The sequence below is a fragment of the Ciconia boyciana genome, chromosome 18, assembly GCF_034638445.1.
Source record: "Ciconia boyciana chromosome 18, ASM3463844v1, whole genome shotgun sequence".
In the NCBI taxonomy this organism is placed as follows: Eukaryota; Metazoa; Chordata; class Aves; order Ciconiiformes; family Ciconiidae; genus Ciconia; species Ciconia boyciana.
In genome coordinates this window covers 11,497,088-11,513,946 of record NC_132951.1, presented here as the reverse complement: position 1 = coordinate 11,513,946, position 16,859 = coordinate 11,497,088, and the positions used below count along the sequence as shown (strand labels likewise).

The 16,859-nt window shown below is 48.3% G+C and overlaps 1 protein-coding gene across 3 annotated transcripts; it reads left to right on the top strand.

Moving 5' to 3' along the window:
• Nucleotides 1-3,330: 3,330 nt before the first annotated feature.
• On the top strand, nucleotides 3,331-16,854 carry ZMYND19 (zinc finger MYND-type containing 19). 3 transcript variants are annotated; one of them, XR_012045712.1, is made up of 8 exons: nucleotides 3,331-3,501; nucleotides 3,791-3,850; nucleotides 5,291-5,397; nucleotides 10,728-10,868; nucleotides 11,856-12,036; nucleotides 13,123-13,981; nucleotides 14,406-14,546; nucleotides 15,834-16,854. XR_012045712.1 is itself a non-coding variant. In XM_072883316.1 (6 exons), the coding sequence occupies exons 1-6, from the start codon at nucleotides 3,451-3,453 to the stop codon at nucleotides 13,264-13,266; spliced, it is 684 nt and encodes a 227-aa protein (XP_072739417.1). In that variant the 5' UTR covers nucleotides 3,331-3,450; the 3' UTR covers nucleotides 13,267-14,327. The 3 variants fall into 3 exon arrangements, 1 of the variants encoding a protein (XP_072739417.1); XR_012045711.1 differs by lacking the exon at nucleotides 15,834-16,854 and having other exon boundaries at nucleotides 14,406-15,034; XM_072883316.1 differs by lacking the exons at nucleotides 14,406-14,546; nucleotides 15,834-16,854 and having other exon boundaries at nucleotides 13,123-14,327.
• Nucleotides 16,855-16,859: the final 5 nt, after the last annotated feature.

The following is a 16,859-nucleotide window of genomic DNA, read 5'->3' as shown; positions in this document are numbered from 1 at the left end:
AGCCCTTCCCAGGAGACCTTGGCTCTGGTGGCATAAGGGATTTGTGCGCTTTAAGGAGAATTAGCTTTCTCATTTCCCTGAGAAAAACAAAAAACAGGCCCTGAAAAGCCAAATCTTTGGGATTCATGTCTTCCTGTGTTATGAAACGTTAGGACAGAAAATCTGAATTTTGTGGTATCTTGGCGTAGGGTATCGAAGGCCCACGGGGACAGCTTCCCCCCACCCGCCTACGACACATGCCGTAACGGTGGACGCAGTGGAGTTAAGCGCTGTTTACTGTGGGCGCAGTGGGAAAGGGAGGGCGGAATCCAGCATCGCCCGGCGGGTGGGAGCCATCGGTGGGTGCTCGTGGGGCTGCGGGCCCCGTCCAAGCTCTCGAGCAGCACGGCGGGGCGTGAACCATTCGCTAACGGGGCTCGTCGTGGCTCTGCTGATTCTGCCCTGGGGTGGATCAGCCGCTGTGGCAGCAGGCAGGCGGAGCGTGGCTGTGCCCCTGGGGCCGTACGCTGGCTCTGGCTAGCACCCAGCCCCGTGCCACGGTGCTCAGCCAGCTGCCAGGTGCGTCCGTCCCCACGCGCAGGAATTGGGCTCCGTGGCCCCCCTCTAGCAGCAGACCACGGCGCTGGGGAGATGCCCTGCGCCTCGCAAGGGAGGGGAGGTGGTCTCCATCCATCACCTCCTGCCACCTCTCCTGTGGCCTCGGGGAGGCTGTGCCCTTCTGCACCGTCCCTGAGGGCAGGGAACCGCACTGAGGGGGCAAGACGGGAAGTACAGAGGGTGTCAAAAGGAGGAGAAAAGGCCTAAATAGGAAAGGGAGCTTTTTCTGGCGTAAAGGAGGGGAGAAGCCTGCTTTCTGGAGGAGCTGCAGGCAGAAGCCCTGGCTGGAAATGGGGCTCGGGCAGCACACACCCACGGCTCACCTCCACTGCGGACGGCCGAGCAGAGCAGCACCCAGTGCTTCATGGCCCTTCCTGGGCATCCGGCAGGGCGGTGTCCCCGCAGGGGCTAAATGGAAGCAGTGCCGACAGCAAACCTCCAAAAGGGAGCTGATGCCACAAGTCCTGTGGCGTTTTTTGGGGGAAGGATGATGCGGGGGTATTTCTCCGTGCTGAAATCATGAACCCAAATTGCTGCGATGCCCTCACGTGCCCAGGCACAGCCCGAACTAACGCCCAGTGCTGGAAGGGCTGACGGTAAGCTGGTGCTGTGGGGAGCCCTGCACCACGGGGCGATCTCGCAGCGGTGTCTCGCGCGGTCTGTGGTCCTCCAGGTCTCCCACCGCAGCGGGGGCTGGTTGCCTTCCCCAGCCGGGGCGCAGCGAGTTTGGGCACCGTGGCCCACACCCGGGGTCTCGCTAACCACCCCCAGGGAAACCTCAAAGCACGTCGGCATCGCCAGCACCATGCTGATTTTCTCCCTGGCCCAGACCATTTCTTCTCCCCACCCGCTGAAGAAGAAGCCCCCGACTGCTGCTCTGTGTGTCCCCAAACCACAAGAGCGAGCAGTGCTGTGGGGAACCAGAGCTCCTTCCACCCCGAGTGAAGGCCCTGTGTGCTGAACACCAAACACCTAGCTTTTGGCAACAGCAGTACCATGGGCTCTTGGGTTTTTCTCTTTCAAATGTATGGCCACAATCATCAAAACTGAAGTGATCCCCTGATAAGCCAACGTGCATGGTCATTAATTCACTGCACGTTCCTTTCCAAGTAACAGTTTACTTTATTCGAGATTTTATTTATTTTTTTTCCCTTACAAATTCTTTAAAAGGCAAAAAATTCTTTTTACCATGTAGGTATTTTGTTTCAAACTCAATGACTTGATCGACTTTTGCATTAAACGTGATGATTTTCGCCTATCACGTTGCGAAGGTTTGCCTATCTGGTTAGCTGTCATGAGACAAGGGGTCAGGTTTGGGTTTGTGCCCAAACCGCGGGGTGCAGCGCTTGCAGAACGAGGTACACCCTCGGTCCTGGGGTCAACGTGCTAACGAGAGACTGCTCCAAAGAGCTTCATGGGTTTAATTTCCCTGGTCCACCACTACAGCCCTAAGGGTACCTCTCTTCTGTGGGCCTGCTCCATCGCCCGGATGAAAGATTCAGTTTTCCAAGATTCATCTTTAGATTTAACCTTCGTCTTGTTTAGATGCTCCGAGCACGGGTTTAAACCCACCTTCCTCGTTGTTCATGTTCTTCGGGACACAGTTGGCCTATTCTGCCCCGGAGCTCTGTAACTTTGTACGTAGGAAGCTGCTTTATCAGCCCTCCTCGGCGGCGTTATCCATGCGTTTGCACTTTGAATTCCCCCCGTTACGTTTTTCAAGAGTTGGCCGAAGAAGCCGACGCGTCCATCGGGAAGACACGGCCGCTCTCGACGCCACCCGCCTCGGCACGCTCGGCTGCGGCTGCAGAGCCTTCGGGCGGGAAAGCCCCGCAAATCCCTTTCCAGGAGTTTTGTGAAATAAGGATTAACTTTCTGGCGCTGGCGATTTTTATTGTCGTTTAGATGTTAGTCGCAATTAGGTCACGGAAAGAAGTAACAGCTCGCTCGTCCTGCTCGCGCGAGGGCCGCGGACGAACCAACTCCGTGGGAGCAAAACGTCCCCGGGGGCAGGGACGGCCCGGGCGGGGCTCGTGCCCCGGGCCCCCCCTTTCCCCGCACCCCGCACCGGCTTCGGCAGCGACGCGCCGGGGGAGGCGCCGGGGGGGCTCGCCACGGGCCGGGCTCCCGCGCGCCGGCTTTGCTGTGTCCCCGCAGGAACATCCCCCTCCCCGCAGGCACAGCCCCTCCCCGCAGGCACAGCCCCGCGGTCAGAGTTTCCCCCTGAGCCGTTTCCCAGTCCAGCGCCGGTGTCACCGCCGCGGGGAGCACCGTCGCCATGTGCCGCCGGGCACCGAGCAGCGCTTCCCTGCCGGCGGAGGAGGAGGAGGCGGAGGCGGAGGGGCCTGACCTTCCCACGGGAGCCGCGGGGCGGAAGGGCAGGGCCCGGGCGGCCGGCGGCTGGGGACAGACCCCCGGGTGGCGCGGCCCTCGCGGGCCGGGAGGGCGCGAGCGGCCCCTTTAAGCCCTGCCCCCACCGCCCGCGCGCTCCGCCGTTGGCGGCACAAAGCTTCCCGCGAACGTGACGTCACCGCCCGCGCCTCCCTCCCCCGCCCCCTCCCGCCCGGAGCCCGCTCCCGAGCCCGCGCCCGCGCGCGGGCCCCCCCCTCCCCACGTGACCTCGCGCCGCGCCGCCCGCCGATTGGACGAGCCGGCGGCGTAGTAGGAGCGACGCGGCGGCGGCGCGGGGCGCCATTGGCCGAGCGGCGACGGGTGGGAGGTGGTGCGGCGCCCCGCCCCCCCCGGGTGTGCGCGAGGCGGCGGCGCGTGGCAGCGGCGGCGGCTCCCGCTGGCGGGCTCTGAGGGGCGAGCGCGGGCGGCGGCGACCCCGGCCCGGCCCGGCCCGGCCCCGCCATGACCGACTTCAAGCTGGGGATCGTGCGGCTCGGCCGGGTGGCCGGCAAGGTGAGCGCGCCGCGGCCGCGGCCTGAGGGCGCCGGGGGGCGCGGCCGGGCGCTGCGGGCCGGGCTCGGCTCGGCCGCGCGGGGCGGAGCGGGGAAGGCAGGGGGCGGCGGGGCCGGGGGTCGGGGTCGGGCCGGGCGCGGTGCCGACGGGCCGCGCTGCCGCCCCGGCCGGCGCGGGGGGGGGGGGCGGGAGGCGCGGGCGGTCCGGCCGGTGCCGGCGGTGCCGCCGGGAGGGGAGGGCCGGGCCGGGCCGGGCCGCGCTGACGGCGGGCGGCCGCGGTGTGTTTCAGACCAAGTACACGCTGATCGACGAGCAGGACATCCCGCTGGTGGAGAGCTACTCCTTCGAGGTGAGCGGCCGCGCCGCCTGCCCCCTTCTCCCCCGCCGGTGCCCCCCGTTCGCCGGGCCGCTCCCCCTGCCCCGCGCGCGCTGCCCGCGCTCTGCCGCCGCTCCGCGTGCCTGGCTTGCTTTTGCTTCGCGCTCTGCTGGCGGTACCGAGCCCCCGTCCGTGCCCCCCCGAGCCGGCCGCCAGCCCCCCCGTCCTCCCGCCGCCGCCCGCCGGGGCCGGGGCCCCTCTGCCGCCACCGCCGCCGCCTCTTGGGCCAACGGCGCCGGCGAGGACTTTGCTGCGGGACCGGCTTGCAGGGTTCCGGGGGGCTCATCGCGCTCTGGTGGTGAAGGCTTTTTTTTTTTTTTTTTCCTTTCTGTGTGACACGCTTAAATAAAGCTGCTCCTGGAATGGCTCTGCCCTGCAGCTTCCCTGCTTTGGGGGGAAAAAAAAAAGTTTGAAATTATCGAAATACCCCCGCGAATACTTTCCAGCAGGAAAAGTTCTGTTTTTTCGTTTTAAACGAGCATTAGTTTAAAACAAATTAATTTATTATATAGCTTTTTGTCTTCAGCTTTCTATTTGTATACTTTTTGAGTACCGATAATTTGTCTTCCCTTATTTGGTTTGGCAAAGTTTAAAACTTTTAACTCTGCATGTAGTCTTGGATGAGAAAAACTTATTTTGTTGTAACTTACTATGGGACCAGAAAAAATGCTTTCTCTTAGCATCCACTGAAAGAGGGTGAGTGGATTCTACCAAGGCTTTGAAAGGGAAAGAATTCTTGATTACAAAATCTTCTAAAACTAAGGCTTTTTTGGAGGAGGGACCATCTTTTGCTTAGCGCCTGGAGCGTAGCAGGTACTTCAGAGCTGCTCTCAGGAGTTTTAAGTGCTGTGGCAGTGCTGCTGCCAGAAAACACCATGTTTGCCCATTCCTCCTCCGTGGTAGCTCACTGTAAGCGTGTACTATCACTGCGAGTATCCTAAATTTGACCAGTTCTTAGTACAGTTCATGAGCATTAGCGCCAACACGCAGCTATGGAGTCGAGTGGAGAAAAGAGGGCAGGACCACTCCTTCCACTAGCAACCCCTAATTAGATTGGTGTAAAGCAACACCGAAAACAAAGCCTTGGTGGCTTGCTGATGGCTGTACAGAAAATCTGAGCCAGAGTGGAGAATGGATCCTGGCCCTAGAGGCTCACAACTGGATTGTTGCTGTTCTTTGTCCGAGTGGGACTCCTGCTGTGCACAGCCTCCTTTCTTCCCTTTCCCATCTTCATCAACTACAATAGCAGAGCTGGTTGGCTCCCCTTGGAGGTTTGAAACCACTCAAATTCCATTAAGGCCAAGTGACCTCTAGGAGGCAAGTGTTAAATATTGGGTCCTTCCCGTATCTCATTGGAGCATGTGCTCTGCTACTCGGTGTTGGGTGTTCTCAAAGCCTTTCCCTTTTCTCTAGGCTCGGATGGAGGTAGATGCTGATGGAAATGGTGCTAAAATATTTGCTTACGCGTTTGACAAAAATCGTGGAAGGGGATCTGGCCGTCTCCTGCATGAGCTGCTCTGGTAGGTATCGTAAGGAGAGCTAAATACTTCAAGCGTTCACTAAGGTGGAGTTTGCTGCCACCAACTTGTATGTTGTTTGTTTCTCTGCCTGTAGTATTTTAAGTCTTCTCAGGAGGCTTGCAGCTACACTCAGTTGGAAACCCAGCACAGGGGGTGCCCATAGGTCTTATTACGATTTGGTTTTGCACTGAGCCTTCAAACAGCTGAGTCTCTGTAAAAAAGTTATTCCCAGGGAAAATAGTGATAGCTGAGTATTATTCTAGTAGAGACCGTTTAAATCTGAGAAATGCTACTAAAACTTCAGGGTGGGGGAGCAGGGGACTGGCTCCATTTAATAGGTGAAGACTAACCTTTTGAGTTTTGGTTTGGTTTTTTTTTTGTCCCATGATAATCAGGTACGTCTTACAGGCACCAGTGAGAATTGGCAGAGCACTGGAGAGAGATAGAACCCCTCATAACTTAAAACTTTGGAGTTTTTTGTTTGGCCTTCTGGAAAGCTGCCTCAAGTGGTGCTGATGGTGCTTCATATCAGCTGCTACATCTTATTTTCTGTATTCTAAGAACCATTGCTCGATATCCTTTGTAGCTGCCAGTTTAGATTCAGAGGCCACCTTACTCAGTTGTGAGAGATTAGTTCATCCGGTGAGCTAACACATTGCTCTTTCTAGATGTGTTCATGGGTTTGTAGAAAAGACAGGATACGCTAAAGAGAACGCTTATTTCTTCTAAAAGCCTTTTTTGAGAAATTAAGCATGTTTTCTATCCAGTTCCATAAACTATACTTAATAGTCACAGTGCCCAAGATACAGCTGTGCTTTCTTCATTGTTCCAGGTTACTTTTTATTCCCCAAACTAGTCTCTGTACAAGAGGAGGGAGACAGGAAGAATATCAGAGACTATTATTATTATTTACAAACTGCTCATTAAATATGGATTTTAACCTGCCTCTGTTAATGTTTAATCTTGTTGCACATATAACTTTGAAAGTTATTATGAAGTTGGCTACAGTATGTGGGGTAAATCACTGTCAGCTACTGCTAACTGTGAACCTCATACAGTAATAATTGTTGTCTGTAAGTAACGCTAAACAGCACCTTAAAAATTATTCCAGCTGGCTGAAGGCTGTGTAGTTGATGACAGTCCAGCTGTGTGCTTATTACACAGCCCAGTCATTGCCTCTTCTGGTTTGTTTTATGTAAATTAGGAAATAATTCTAACGTATTCAGTTAAGTAATTCAAATTGTGTCACTCTAGCATGCACTGGTGTTAAAAAACCTGAGATTGCGTGTGTAATAGGGATTTTTTGAAAGTCACAAAGGCAGGGTGTAAACTGTCAGGCAAGCAGAGCCGCAGTTCTGAAGTTGCAAAGGCAAATTATTTGACTAGAAAATATGAAATATTTCAGCTGTTTCTGTAAATTCAGTTTGATCCCTTTGAGGGTGTAGGTTTTGCTGTGATCTTTAAGTACAAGCTAACACAATGCAGGTTAGTATACCTTTGTGAGTGAGTCTCCTAATGTCTTTAGAAAGTCTTTTGGCTACAGGTGCTATGTAGTTACTGCTCCTCCTAAGCAGAATAGGCACACTGTTCAGTTTTACTTACCTGCACTGGGGACTGCTTTGAAAACAAAACAGAAATGTATTTTAGTGGCAGGTCCTTCCCTTTGCGAGAAGGAGTAATGCTGAAGGTATTGGAGCCTTTGAAAGACGGGAGAGATGGGCTGTAGCAGTCATTACTCTTTCCAGTGCCAGCCGTCCTTGGGTAAATTAAAAGCAAAGAACTTGAATTACTGCAGGTATAGGAGTGTAATTTAACTGTTCTCCCCCAAACATACCCCAAAAAATCAGGTCACTCTGAAAAAACTAACCTGACTGTGTGCTTCTGGTTTAAGGTGAAGTGAGTAGGTATGTGTTGGATGCTATTGCAAGTAAAGCAGATTTTTTATTTTATTTTATTTTTTTTTAAATTTTGTTAAGCAGGTATCATTGTTCACATAGTGTGGCCCTGAAAATAGGAAGCTGGTAGCTACCAAAGCTGCAGCAATGACAGGGACCTTTTCCCACTCTTCCCCGAAGCCCTCCTGCTGACCTCTGCAGAGAGTGAACTGCAGTACTAGAGGGGAACCAAGACCTGAAAAATACCCACGTTTGCTGCAAATAGTCTTTCAGGAAGAACTTCATGCAGCCTCTCTCGTGCTCGCTGTGTTTTCAGGATGGACTGTTAGCTCCTCCAAAGCAGGATTTGAATGTCTCTGGCTAGGGACCTGCAGAATAAGTCTGTCATCTTCTCACCCTGTTCCCTGTATAGAAATCCCAGCTTGCTGTATTTTGGCTGGGTGTAGTGATGTTCCCTGGGAAATAGCAGCATCAGGAGATTAGTCATAAGTATTACTAACTGTGTGTTCAAAAAGACATCTAAGCCCTGATTTCTCTTTTTTTTTTTTAGAGCACTTACCATCATACTGCCTATGACCTACTCAGTTATGGCTCCCGTTGACTTAAATTGTGGTTGTCTGTACTTGGCACTTTTATTATGGGCCTTGCTTCTCCAGTTAGCTGCTGAAATACAAAAAGAACAGTATCCAGTTAGTTCTCTGAAAAGGTTTGGTTTAAGTGTTGTGCCTGGCATCTTGTAGGAACTTGGGTGTGGTGGGGGAGGTAGAAGCTGTGGCTCTGCAGGAGAGTTGGCTGCATGACGGAGGCTGTTTCTTCTCTGTCCCCTTCTGCAAGTGCCAGACCCTTCTTGTTCAAGACCCTTTTTTTGTTCATACCCCTTCTGATTTTTTGGGGTATGTTTGGGGGAGAACAGTTAAATTACACTCCTATACCTGCAGTAATTCAAGTTCTTTGCTTTTAATTTACCCAAGGGCGGCTGGCACTGGAAGGAGTAATGACTGCTACAGCCCATCTCTCCCGTCTTTCAAAGGCTCCAAAACCTTCAGCATTACTCCTTCTTGGACAGGTTCTTCCATGAGCCTGTCCTTCACTGCACATTTCTGATTAACTTCTGGAGATGGTCCATGCTGCACACTTTTGAAGTGGAGGTCTAGGGAGAGGAGTAGTACATGCTTGTGCATTCAAAGGTTGCTTGATTATGTATGGAGAAAAGGGACCATCCTGAATTTGCTAGTGCTAACTCTGGCATCTCAGTCAAGGGGTATTGTGTTAACACTTTTACCAGTCATCAGCAAGTCCCAATTTCCACGTTTACTTTAAGACTTTTGTCACCTGAGGTAATAGAAAAACTGACAGTAATGTAGATGAATGTGGGTTTACACAAAGTGAGGAAAGTGGGCTCACTGTGCTAGTGAATTTTATCAATGTTTGCTTATGGAGGGTTGTGGGTGCAGACCTAGACTTTGTAGGGGTAGGCATGTGCCACTCTGCTGTGGCTTCCTGGTGTCATGAGCAAATCTCTCGTAATCCTCTCTTTCCCCAACTCCAACCTTTCTTAAACTCTCATTATCTAATCAATTTAAAAAATATTTCTCAACTTGGTCTTAGACTCCCCTCCTCCCTTTCCCCCCTGCACAGTTTGCTCTTGGTCTGAGCTTCTGTCTCCTCCTCCCAGATTCCTCGTTCATATCTATCCCATCTCTCTTGTTGGCACTTTGTCCTAAGAACCTTAACTCCTTCCCTGTCTCCGTATCTGACTGCTGCTCACCTTCATCCGTTTGGGTCTGTGTACCTTCTGGGTTCCCACTTGTAGCCCTCAGGATTTCTGATTTCTGTGCCAGACCCTCCGGTAGCCTTTGACAACTCAAAAGTAGCTTTTGCTCCTTTAGGGCATTTCAGCAGACTCCTTTCCATAGTTTGTTTGCTTTGGTGTGTGGGTTTTTTTTTTTTTCCCCCCGAAAGAAGGATTTTATTCTTTTTACCTTCAAAGGGGAGAGCTTCTCCCTGTTTTGTGGAGGCCCAAAAGACTCCCTAGCAGGAGGCTCCATGCTCTGTTCTTGTGCAGGGCTGCCATTACAGGAAGAATTGCTTTGCCTATGAGCTGGAGCACGGGCTGTGTGTGGCCTCTCCAAGGGAATTTTACTCATTAAATTCTAGGAAGTTTCGGACCATATGTGAATTGTAAGTGTTTTTTCTTTCCCCCAAGGTATGTAATTTAACCATATCTGGATGGATTTTGACAAAGAAAACAAAAGACTACATTTTTCATTGTCAGTCACATTGAAATTAATTTCCCTGTTCTGCTGGATAATGCTAGAGCTTTGTAAAGGGGAAAAAAAAGGTGGGAATTTTTTAACTTGGGCAAATCATATCTCTTCAAAATTGGATGAGCCATTTGAACTGAAGTGTTCAGTAAACACTGAGCTGGAAGCAGCATCCAAACCAGACTTGAGTGAAGTTGTAAGTAGCTGTTGGAACCATCTCCTAGAAGGAAATGCTGGGTAACCCTCAGACAGTGCTGCCAGTTTTACGTTGTCCTTGATCACTGCCAGTATGTTCTCTCTGTGCTGTGAAATTAATCATGGCATAGCAAACATACTGAGACATGGTTTCTGTCCAAGCCCACATTTCAGGTGGGATGGGAATTCCTGCAAGAAGTGATACAGAAATTCACCCAGGTATAAGGGTGCTTGGCAGTGAACTTGATACTTCATGAAACAGAGAAAGGAGAGATGAAAAGAAGGTGGAATGGGGAATGAAAACTGTAAGAACACAATAGGGAAGAATCGCAGTAGGACTTAATGTGCAGCCATCTTCCTTGCTAATAGCCCTGCTTTGGTTTTGAGCAAGTTTCAGTAGATGTCTCTTGGTCAGTGGTGGAGTCATTGCAGGCTTTCTGTGTGTTACGCACAATTAGAGTCAAAAAAACATTTGCATACTTGGGGAAACCTCTGCCCTGTTGCTTGTTAAGAGACATTTCTTCATAAATAACAAACTCTGTGACTTCACGCCAGTGCCAAACTTGCATAAATGTGTCTGATAGAATTTCCTATTAAAATAATAAAACAGTATTGGCACCTTTCAAGTTTGCTCTGTGGAACACAATAATTACATAGATGCTCTTGCAGTAACTGGAGCAGTAGTCTCTGGAACTTTCTTTGCAATATGCTTACAGTTAAAATATACTGTGATTGTCTTTTGATTCAACTCATTTATAATGGAAATAACCACCTGGAACAAGTCTCTTCTGGGAGTTGATATATCTGAAGTAGCCACTGTAGTCTGTTGGCAACGCAAGTTTTACTGCAGCTGTTGCAGTGACACCAGACAGCAGGCTAGAATGCAGCGTATCTTCTGGAATTAGTATCATTCTCTGCTCTTTAGCTATGGAGTCCTGTTCATCACTGACCTGCAAGTTGTTTTTGTCTCCTCCAGGGAGAGACACCGGGGAGGGATTGCTCCTGGATTTCAGGTGGTACACCTGAATTCAGTGACAGTGGACAACCGCCTAGACAATCTGCGCCTAGTTCCTTGGGGTTGGAAACCCAAAGCTGAAGAAATCTCTAGTAAACAAAGGTATGTCAATATTTGGCAGGGGGTTGCCATCAAAAAACTTGAAAATATCTTAAATTGTTGTGTCTCCTTCCTTTAGTGACTTTCATCTTGGCAGAGCCTTTTTTATTTGACCTTGGGCTACTTAAACATTGCTATATGTCTTAGCTTCCTCACCTGGGGAACAGTTAATGCTCACTGTTCACGCTAGCTGTGAAGGGAGCATCTAACCCTGTGGTATTATGCAGAGGTCCTGCTGTGCCAGATGTTGTCACTGCAGTAAAACAGTAAGCCTGCATTCCCTTCCGCTTGAGTGATGGCATCTGGGCACGCTGAATTCGGTCTGCAGATTTCACTGGCTTGTGGCTCTTGTCCTCAGGCACTGAAATTCTAACACAACCTGTAGAAGCCAGCAGCTGCAAAATCCTTACACTTGTCATCGTATATTTGGGAGTTCCTGGGATCAGCTTCTATCGCCTCTCACTTAGTAGGTTGTGGGAACTTCCTATGTGCTGTGTTGCACTAATGTTACTCAAAGCACATCAAACTCTTAATGTCAGGATGGATTTGTTTAATTATGATGTAATGCAGGTTTGTTCATTTTTGGTGGGAGACCAATAGACTTAACGTCACACTCGACACTTTTCTGCAGCACCCATAAGATAGGGATGTTCAGAGCTTATTAAACTGATTCTGAGGAGATGTAGTGAATGGCAATGATGCTATCCTAGCATGTTTCTGGGAGTTCAAGAACAAGAAACAGACTTCAAGCCATTTACACAGAAATAATTTTGCTTGCTGTACATGTTTCTTGATAGATACTTTTTAACTTTTTTGCATTTAGGCTAAAATAACCCTAAAAAGATGCTGTATTTGAGGAGTATATGTAGTCTGAGGCTTAACAGATTAAATACAATGTTAACCCTACGTACTTCATTAATTAATTTAGAATCAATTTCCCTGTATGCTTATTATGAATTTATGGACCAAACTTTTACTTGTTTTTTACAGGGAACAAAGTCTGTATTGGCTGGCAATCCAACAGCTTCCTACAGATCCTATAGAAGAGCAGTTTCCTGTACTGAATGTAACACGATATTACAACGCTAACGGGGATGTTGTGGAGGAGGAAGAGAACTCATGCACATATTATGAATGTCACTACCCCCCATGCACAATGATTGAAAAACAGGTGTGTTCAACAGAGTTGAAAGTAAGCATGTAATGACTTGGGCTACCATGTGTGTCCAGGGATTTGTTCCTTAAAATGTAAAGCTTTACACGTGCCATTTGGTTGCTAAAAGCAATAATTCTTTTTAACTCAGGTTTTCTTTGGCATGAATCTTCAGACCCTAGGATAATTTTCAGTTTGAGAGACTATAGTTTTGAATTGGGACAACAAATGACCTACTGGTTTACTGGGAGGAGTGTAATTTCTGCCGAGTGTATGAAAAGACAGGTGGAAGCATTCCTCTAGGGACCCAGAGCTGGAATGAGCAAGCAGCTGTATAAGACAGGAGGAGAAAGCATTGTAAGAGGTTTTGGGTGGTAGTGGAATTAAAAAATAACATGCTTGACCTTTCATGAGAAGAGGGTGGATTTGAGTGGCCTTTATTCGGGGGAGAACTGAGAGGAAAGCTGGTTCTGGTTCTTTGCTGTAAGTAGATGAAATGAAGCAACATACATAGTCAGAACGGCAGAGAATGAGATGTCCAAGGGATGTGCCTGTTTGTCAGACAGATGTCCTTATCTATGAATAAGAAGGGCTTTTCTTGTGATAACAAATTCTGAGTAGGCTAAAATCATTGTGTTCCACTTTTTTCTTTGGAGAAGGGAACATTTGCAAAAATGGTCTTAAATGCCCTCCATTTGAAAAAGAGTGAGCTTTACCTTTCATTTGGGTCTGCATACAAAAGCTTCCTGGATGACCATAAGTTTGGAAGTGGCTGAGCTTGTGCAGCCCTCCTAATCATTTCTGAATTTAAGATGTTTGTAGTTGTAAACAGAACTTCACTTGGCAAAACAGTAGCAGTGTGAGAATAAATGTGAAGTGCTCAAATATTTTGTCTATTAAGTCCATAATATGATTCTGCAAGAGCAACTGCAAAATCAACAAATGCAATTACTTCAAAACCTTTTGATACTCTGATGCTCATGGTGGGATGTTCATATTTGTGATAGGTGCAAAAGACTTGATCATAAACCTACCTGAGAAATTATGTAGGGGTGCTCCTTGGCTCTGAGCCATCTCACTAACACTGTCTTGTGTTCTTCCCAGTTACGTGAATTCAACATTTGTGGCCGATGCCAGGTAGCGAGGTACTGTGGGTCACAATGCCAGCAAAAAGACTGGCCTGCTCACAAGAAACACTGTCGGGAGAAGAAACGGACCTTCCAGCAAGAGCTCGGACCAGAACGATGACCGGGTGGCACAGGCCTCTTAGCAGCAGGATTCCTTCTCAAAGGCATTGGACTCTTGCTTTTGCACAGTAATGACAGACTGCTTATTGAAGCCGGAGGCACTGAAGAAGAAAAACCCTGTGATGCTTGAGCAGAACGGCTGACTGGACTAAGCCAGCTCTGACTGGTGCTGTGGAAAGGGATTGGGTCTACCCTTCCAGTATTATATTCTCAAGCAAAAAGACTACTGTGGAGGCTCCAGGCAGGAAGCTTCTCATTATTTATATGTTAATACGTTTGTAAACTCATGTACAGTTTTTGTTAGAAATTCTTGATAGGATTCATTAACTGTAATGTTCAGATGAGAACACATTGTTGGCCTAAAAGTTTAAAAAAAAAAAAGAAAGAAAAAAAAGTCATGTAGCAAAAGCTTTTCCTCCCATGTGGCTAGAAGTATCTGTGGCTGTGCCAAGGCCAGAAGGCAGGCTCCGACATCAGCAGTTACTCTGGAGAACTCTGCATGGAAGTTATATTTAAAAAAAAAAGGGGGGGGGAGGGGGGCGAACAAAGTAAAGGTTGGAATGAATCATTGTCTACTCTCTAGCTTTCTCCCGTTCCCTTCCAGCTGCTTTCAGAGCACAGTCACACTTGGACGTTGGAAATACCTACTCGGTGGGAACCAGTGCACCAGAAACTGGAGCGGAGTGTAGGGGACCATCTGGGATCTGTGCATACAGGCAAGCGATAGCGTGTCGCAGCCTTCAGAGAAGGGCTGCTGGAGATTCTGATTTAAGCAACCAGTGTTTTTAGAAAGCTGAATTAGCTTTCTTGTTATGAAACCTTTGTGTATAAAGTAGTTGTAGGGAAGCTCAGGTAGTCGGCTGTGTGTGGATGTGGTTGCCCTTGTGGCTTCCCCGTAAGCATAGCAAATACTATAGTGATGTGCAGATATGTTTAAATGATCTAATATTTGGTAATTTGAGTTATTTATTCATTTTTTAAAGAGATGCCATCAATCCAATAATTACTTTTTTGATTTTTTTATGTAGTAATGAGTAAAAATAATACGGGAGGAGGATTTGACTTGCAGAGTACACGCTTGTTTTTCTTTTCAGACATTTTGTCATGTATAATCTGAAAGCTTTTTCATTTTTGCCTTAGAAATACAAGGAATATCAACTGAGTTTCCTGAAGAACTAAATGGATAATTTAGTGCCAGGTGTTAGTCTTACTCCACAGTAGAAGAATGTAAGCTGCTGAATGCTTAATGCAGAGCCTTTCTTGGAGTGCTTAGTGAAATAGGTATTTAATTTTTTTTGTAAAAGCCATTAAGAATTTAATTTCTCAATCAGGATTCACTTTGCTACTTCATGTTGCAATGTTGGTCTTGCTTGTATTCAATTTGTTAGAAAAACTGAACTGCTGTGGACTTCCAATATTATATTATGTTTCTGATATCTGCACAGGAAGTTCTTAATTATTAGTATTTGGGTGGGTTTTCATACTTTGGCTTTAAGTATCTTGGGAAATAACTTCTGAAGCTTCCTGCTGGAAGTTCACTTGGTAGGCACACTGTCAAGTTGCAACTCTTAATTCGTGGTTATACTGTAACTTCTGTTCAAGCAGCCTAAAATGCCCTTAAGTATGGAGAAGTCAAGCAGGACCTAATGAAATTTTCCTGTAATGGGTGATACTTTTTCTGAAGGAAACATTCAAGTCTTTGCTTTAAATGAACTGTACAGTTTTTGATGAATATAAAACGGGACATAAGGAATATCTTTTTTTATTTGAGGTAATCCACTGAAAAGGGCAGAAGTATTGACTTTTTTTTTCCTTTTTAAAAGGCTGCTATTTGTCATGCCAGGTTTCCATTGGATTACCAATAATAATGTTTAGCAAACTGAAGTGCAGTCTTAGAGCATTTAAACACTTCTGCAGCACTGAGCAGGGAAAGTGGTCGTGGTTAGTCCTAACGTTTGTAATATTGCTGCAAGGAGAAATGAGGACAAAGATAGACTGCAGAGGAAGCCCTGGTGGAAGCAGGTAGATTCCTCTTGAGCAGCAGATGAAGGGAATGAAGGAAGGGTGAGACTCAAGCTAAAGAGCCTGCAAAAATAGGACGGTGGGTGCTTAGGGCAGTCCTGATACCGGCAAATGGAGAGGGCAGGGGACGGGAGGAAGGGGTGAAGCAGGTGGGGAGGGAAGATGCCCACTAGGTTAGGGGTCTGTTAGACCATCAACCAAATGAAACGTAACAAGTTGCCTGGACATCCTGAAAGGGCTTGGTGAAATAACATAGGTAGTGACTTCAGTGTGTAACCCTTGACTCCAGACTGTCGTTGTGCCAGAGGAGGGAGGTGGCTACAGGGATTTTGACTTTTAGAAAGGTCCCAAGGGGACTGCAGTAAGCATGTCGCTGCCTGCAGAACAGTTTTTCTTGGTTGGTGTGGGGAGTTGTGTGATCAGCGATTCTGGCAGAAGATCTTTGTAACTTACAGAGATCTTCCCTTTCTGTAAGGTGTGTCAGAAAGGAACCAGTTACACATGAATAGGGCAGCTCTGTTTCATATAGTCTATGTGTTTTTTCAGAGGATGAAGCTCTCTTGTAAAGGACCTCCTTTCCCCTCTTAAAGACAGCAGGCTGACATTAATATCCTCATGTGGGTGAGTATCTAGAAAAGCACAAGGTTAGAGTACGTGGTCACATGGAGCAGGCCTGTGCAGTACTGGTAAACGAACCAACTTTTCAAGGACTTATCCTGATGGAGATGCTCTCCATCTAAGATGTTTTCTGCAGAGAAGAAAAAAACGCTGCATCTATGTCTTATTCCTTGGTTCTCTGAAGCATGGAGTACTCTGTACACACCCCTGATTCACCTGTGGACCAAAACAAGGCTTAATGAGTCAGGCTTCCTAGACAGGAACATCTGTTTGGAAGAGGAGCTCCAAAAGACTTCTGGGGGAAAAGACTTGCAGGGCTATGACAAGTATGGAGAGAGAGAGAGAGAATGAGTGCAGTGGTTTGGGATCCGGGTATTCCGCACCTCCACAGCCTGTTGTACAGCTGTCTATCTCTAAGCTGTGATGCCTGTCGAGCTGCTTGAGGATCTGCTCATTTGTGTGCTTTTGGGAGACAATTTGGCTGTTCAGGCCAGTGCAGTCCTGCTGGCTTGGCTCTGCCACCAGCCATGCTGCTGTGTCTCTGTGAACGCACGGGGCATCTTGTGCAGCTGAGGGGGATGTCCGGGCCTGAAGGAGTTCCTGCTGGTGGGTCACACTGGTTGATCTCGAGTCGCCAGGAGTGGGTGATCATTTGCCGGTGTAAGCCAGTTCCAGGAGGACCCCATGGGCTTCCAGACCCTTTGGGAGAGTCTGGAGAAAGATTTCTGTCACAGTTGCAAAGTGGCAAATCCAGCTCACATCAGGAACCTGCAGCGTTACTGATGCTGTCTGTAACGCAGGGCTGCACACACCGTGTAAACGCACCATGAAATGTTGATACTTCACCCCCAGGCGCTCTCCTTCATATCCAAGTAGGGTGGTATTACCAATCCCAAACATTCAAAAGTCACAATTCAAACTGATAAAATCATGGCTGGCTTAAAGAACACAAAA

Excerpts from the sequence above, each read along its gene's own strand:
- ZMYND19 (XM_072883316.1), top strand. The coding sequence starts at position 3,451 with ATGACCGACTTCAAGCTGGGGATCGTGCGGCTCGGCCGGGTGGCCGGC. Across the intron at positions 3,851-5,290 it reads TGGAGAGCTACTCCTTCGAG|GCTCGGATGGAGGTAGATGC; the intron begins GTGAGCGGCCGC and ends CCTTTTCTCTAG. Across the intron at positions 5,398-10,727 it reads CTCCTGCATGAGCTGCTCTG|GGAGAGACACCGGGGAGGGA; the intron begins GTAGGTATCGTA and ends TGTCTCCTCCAG.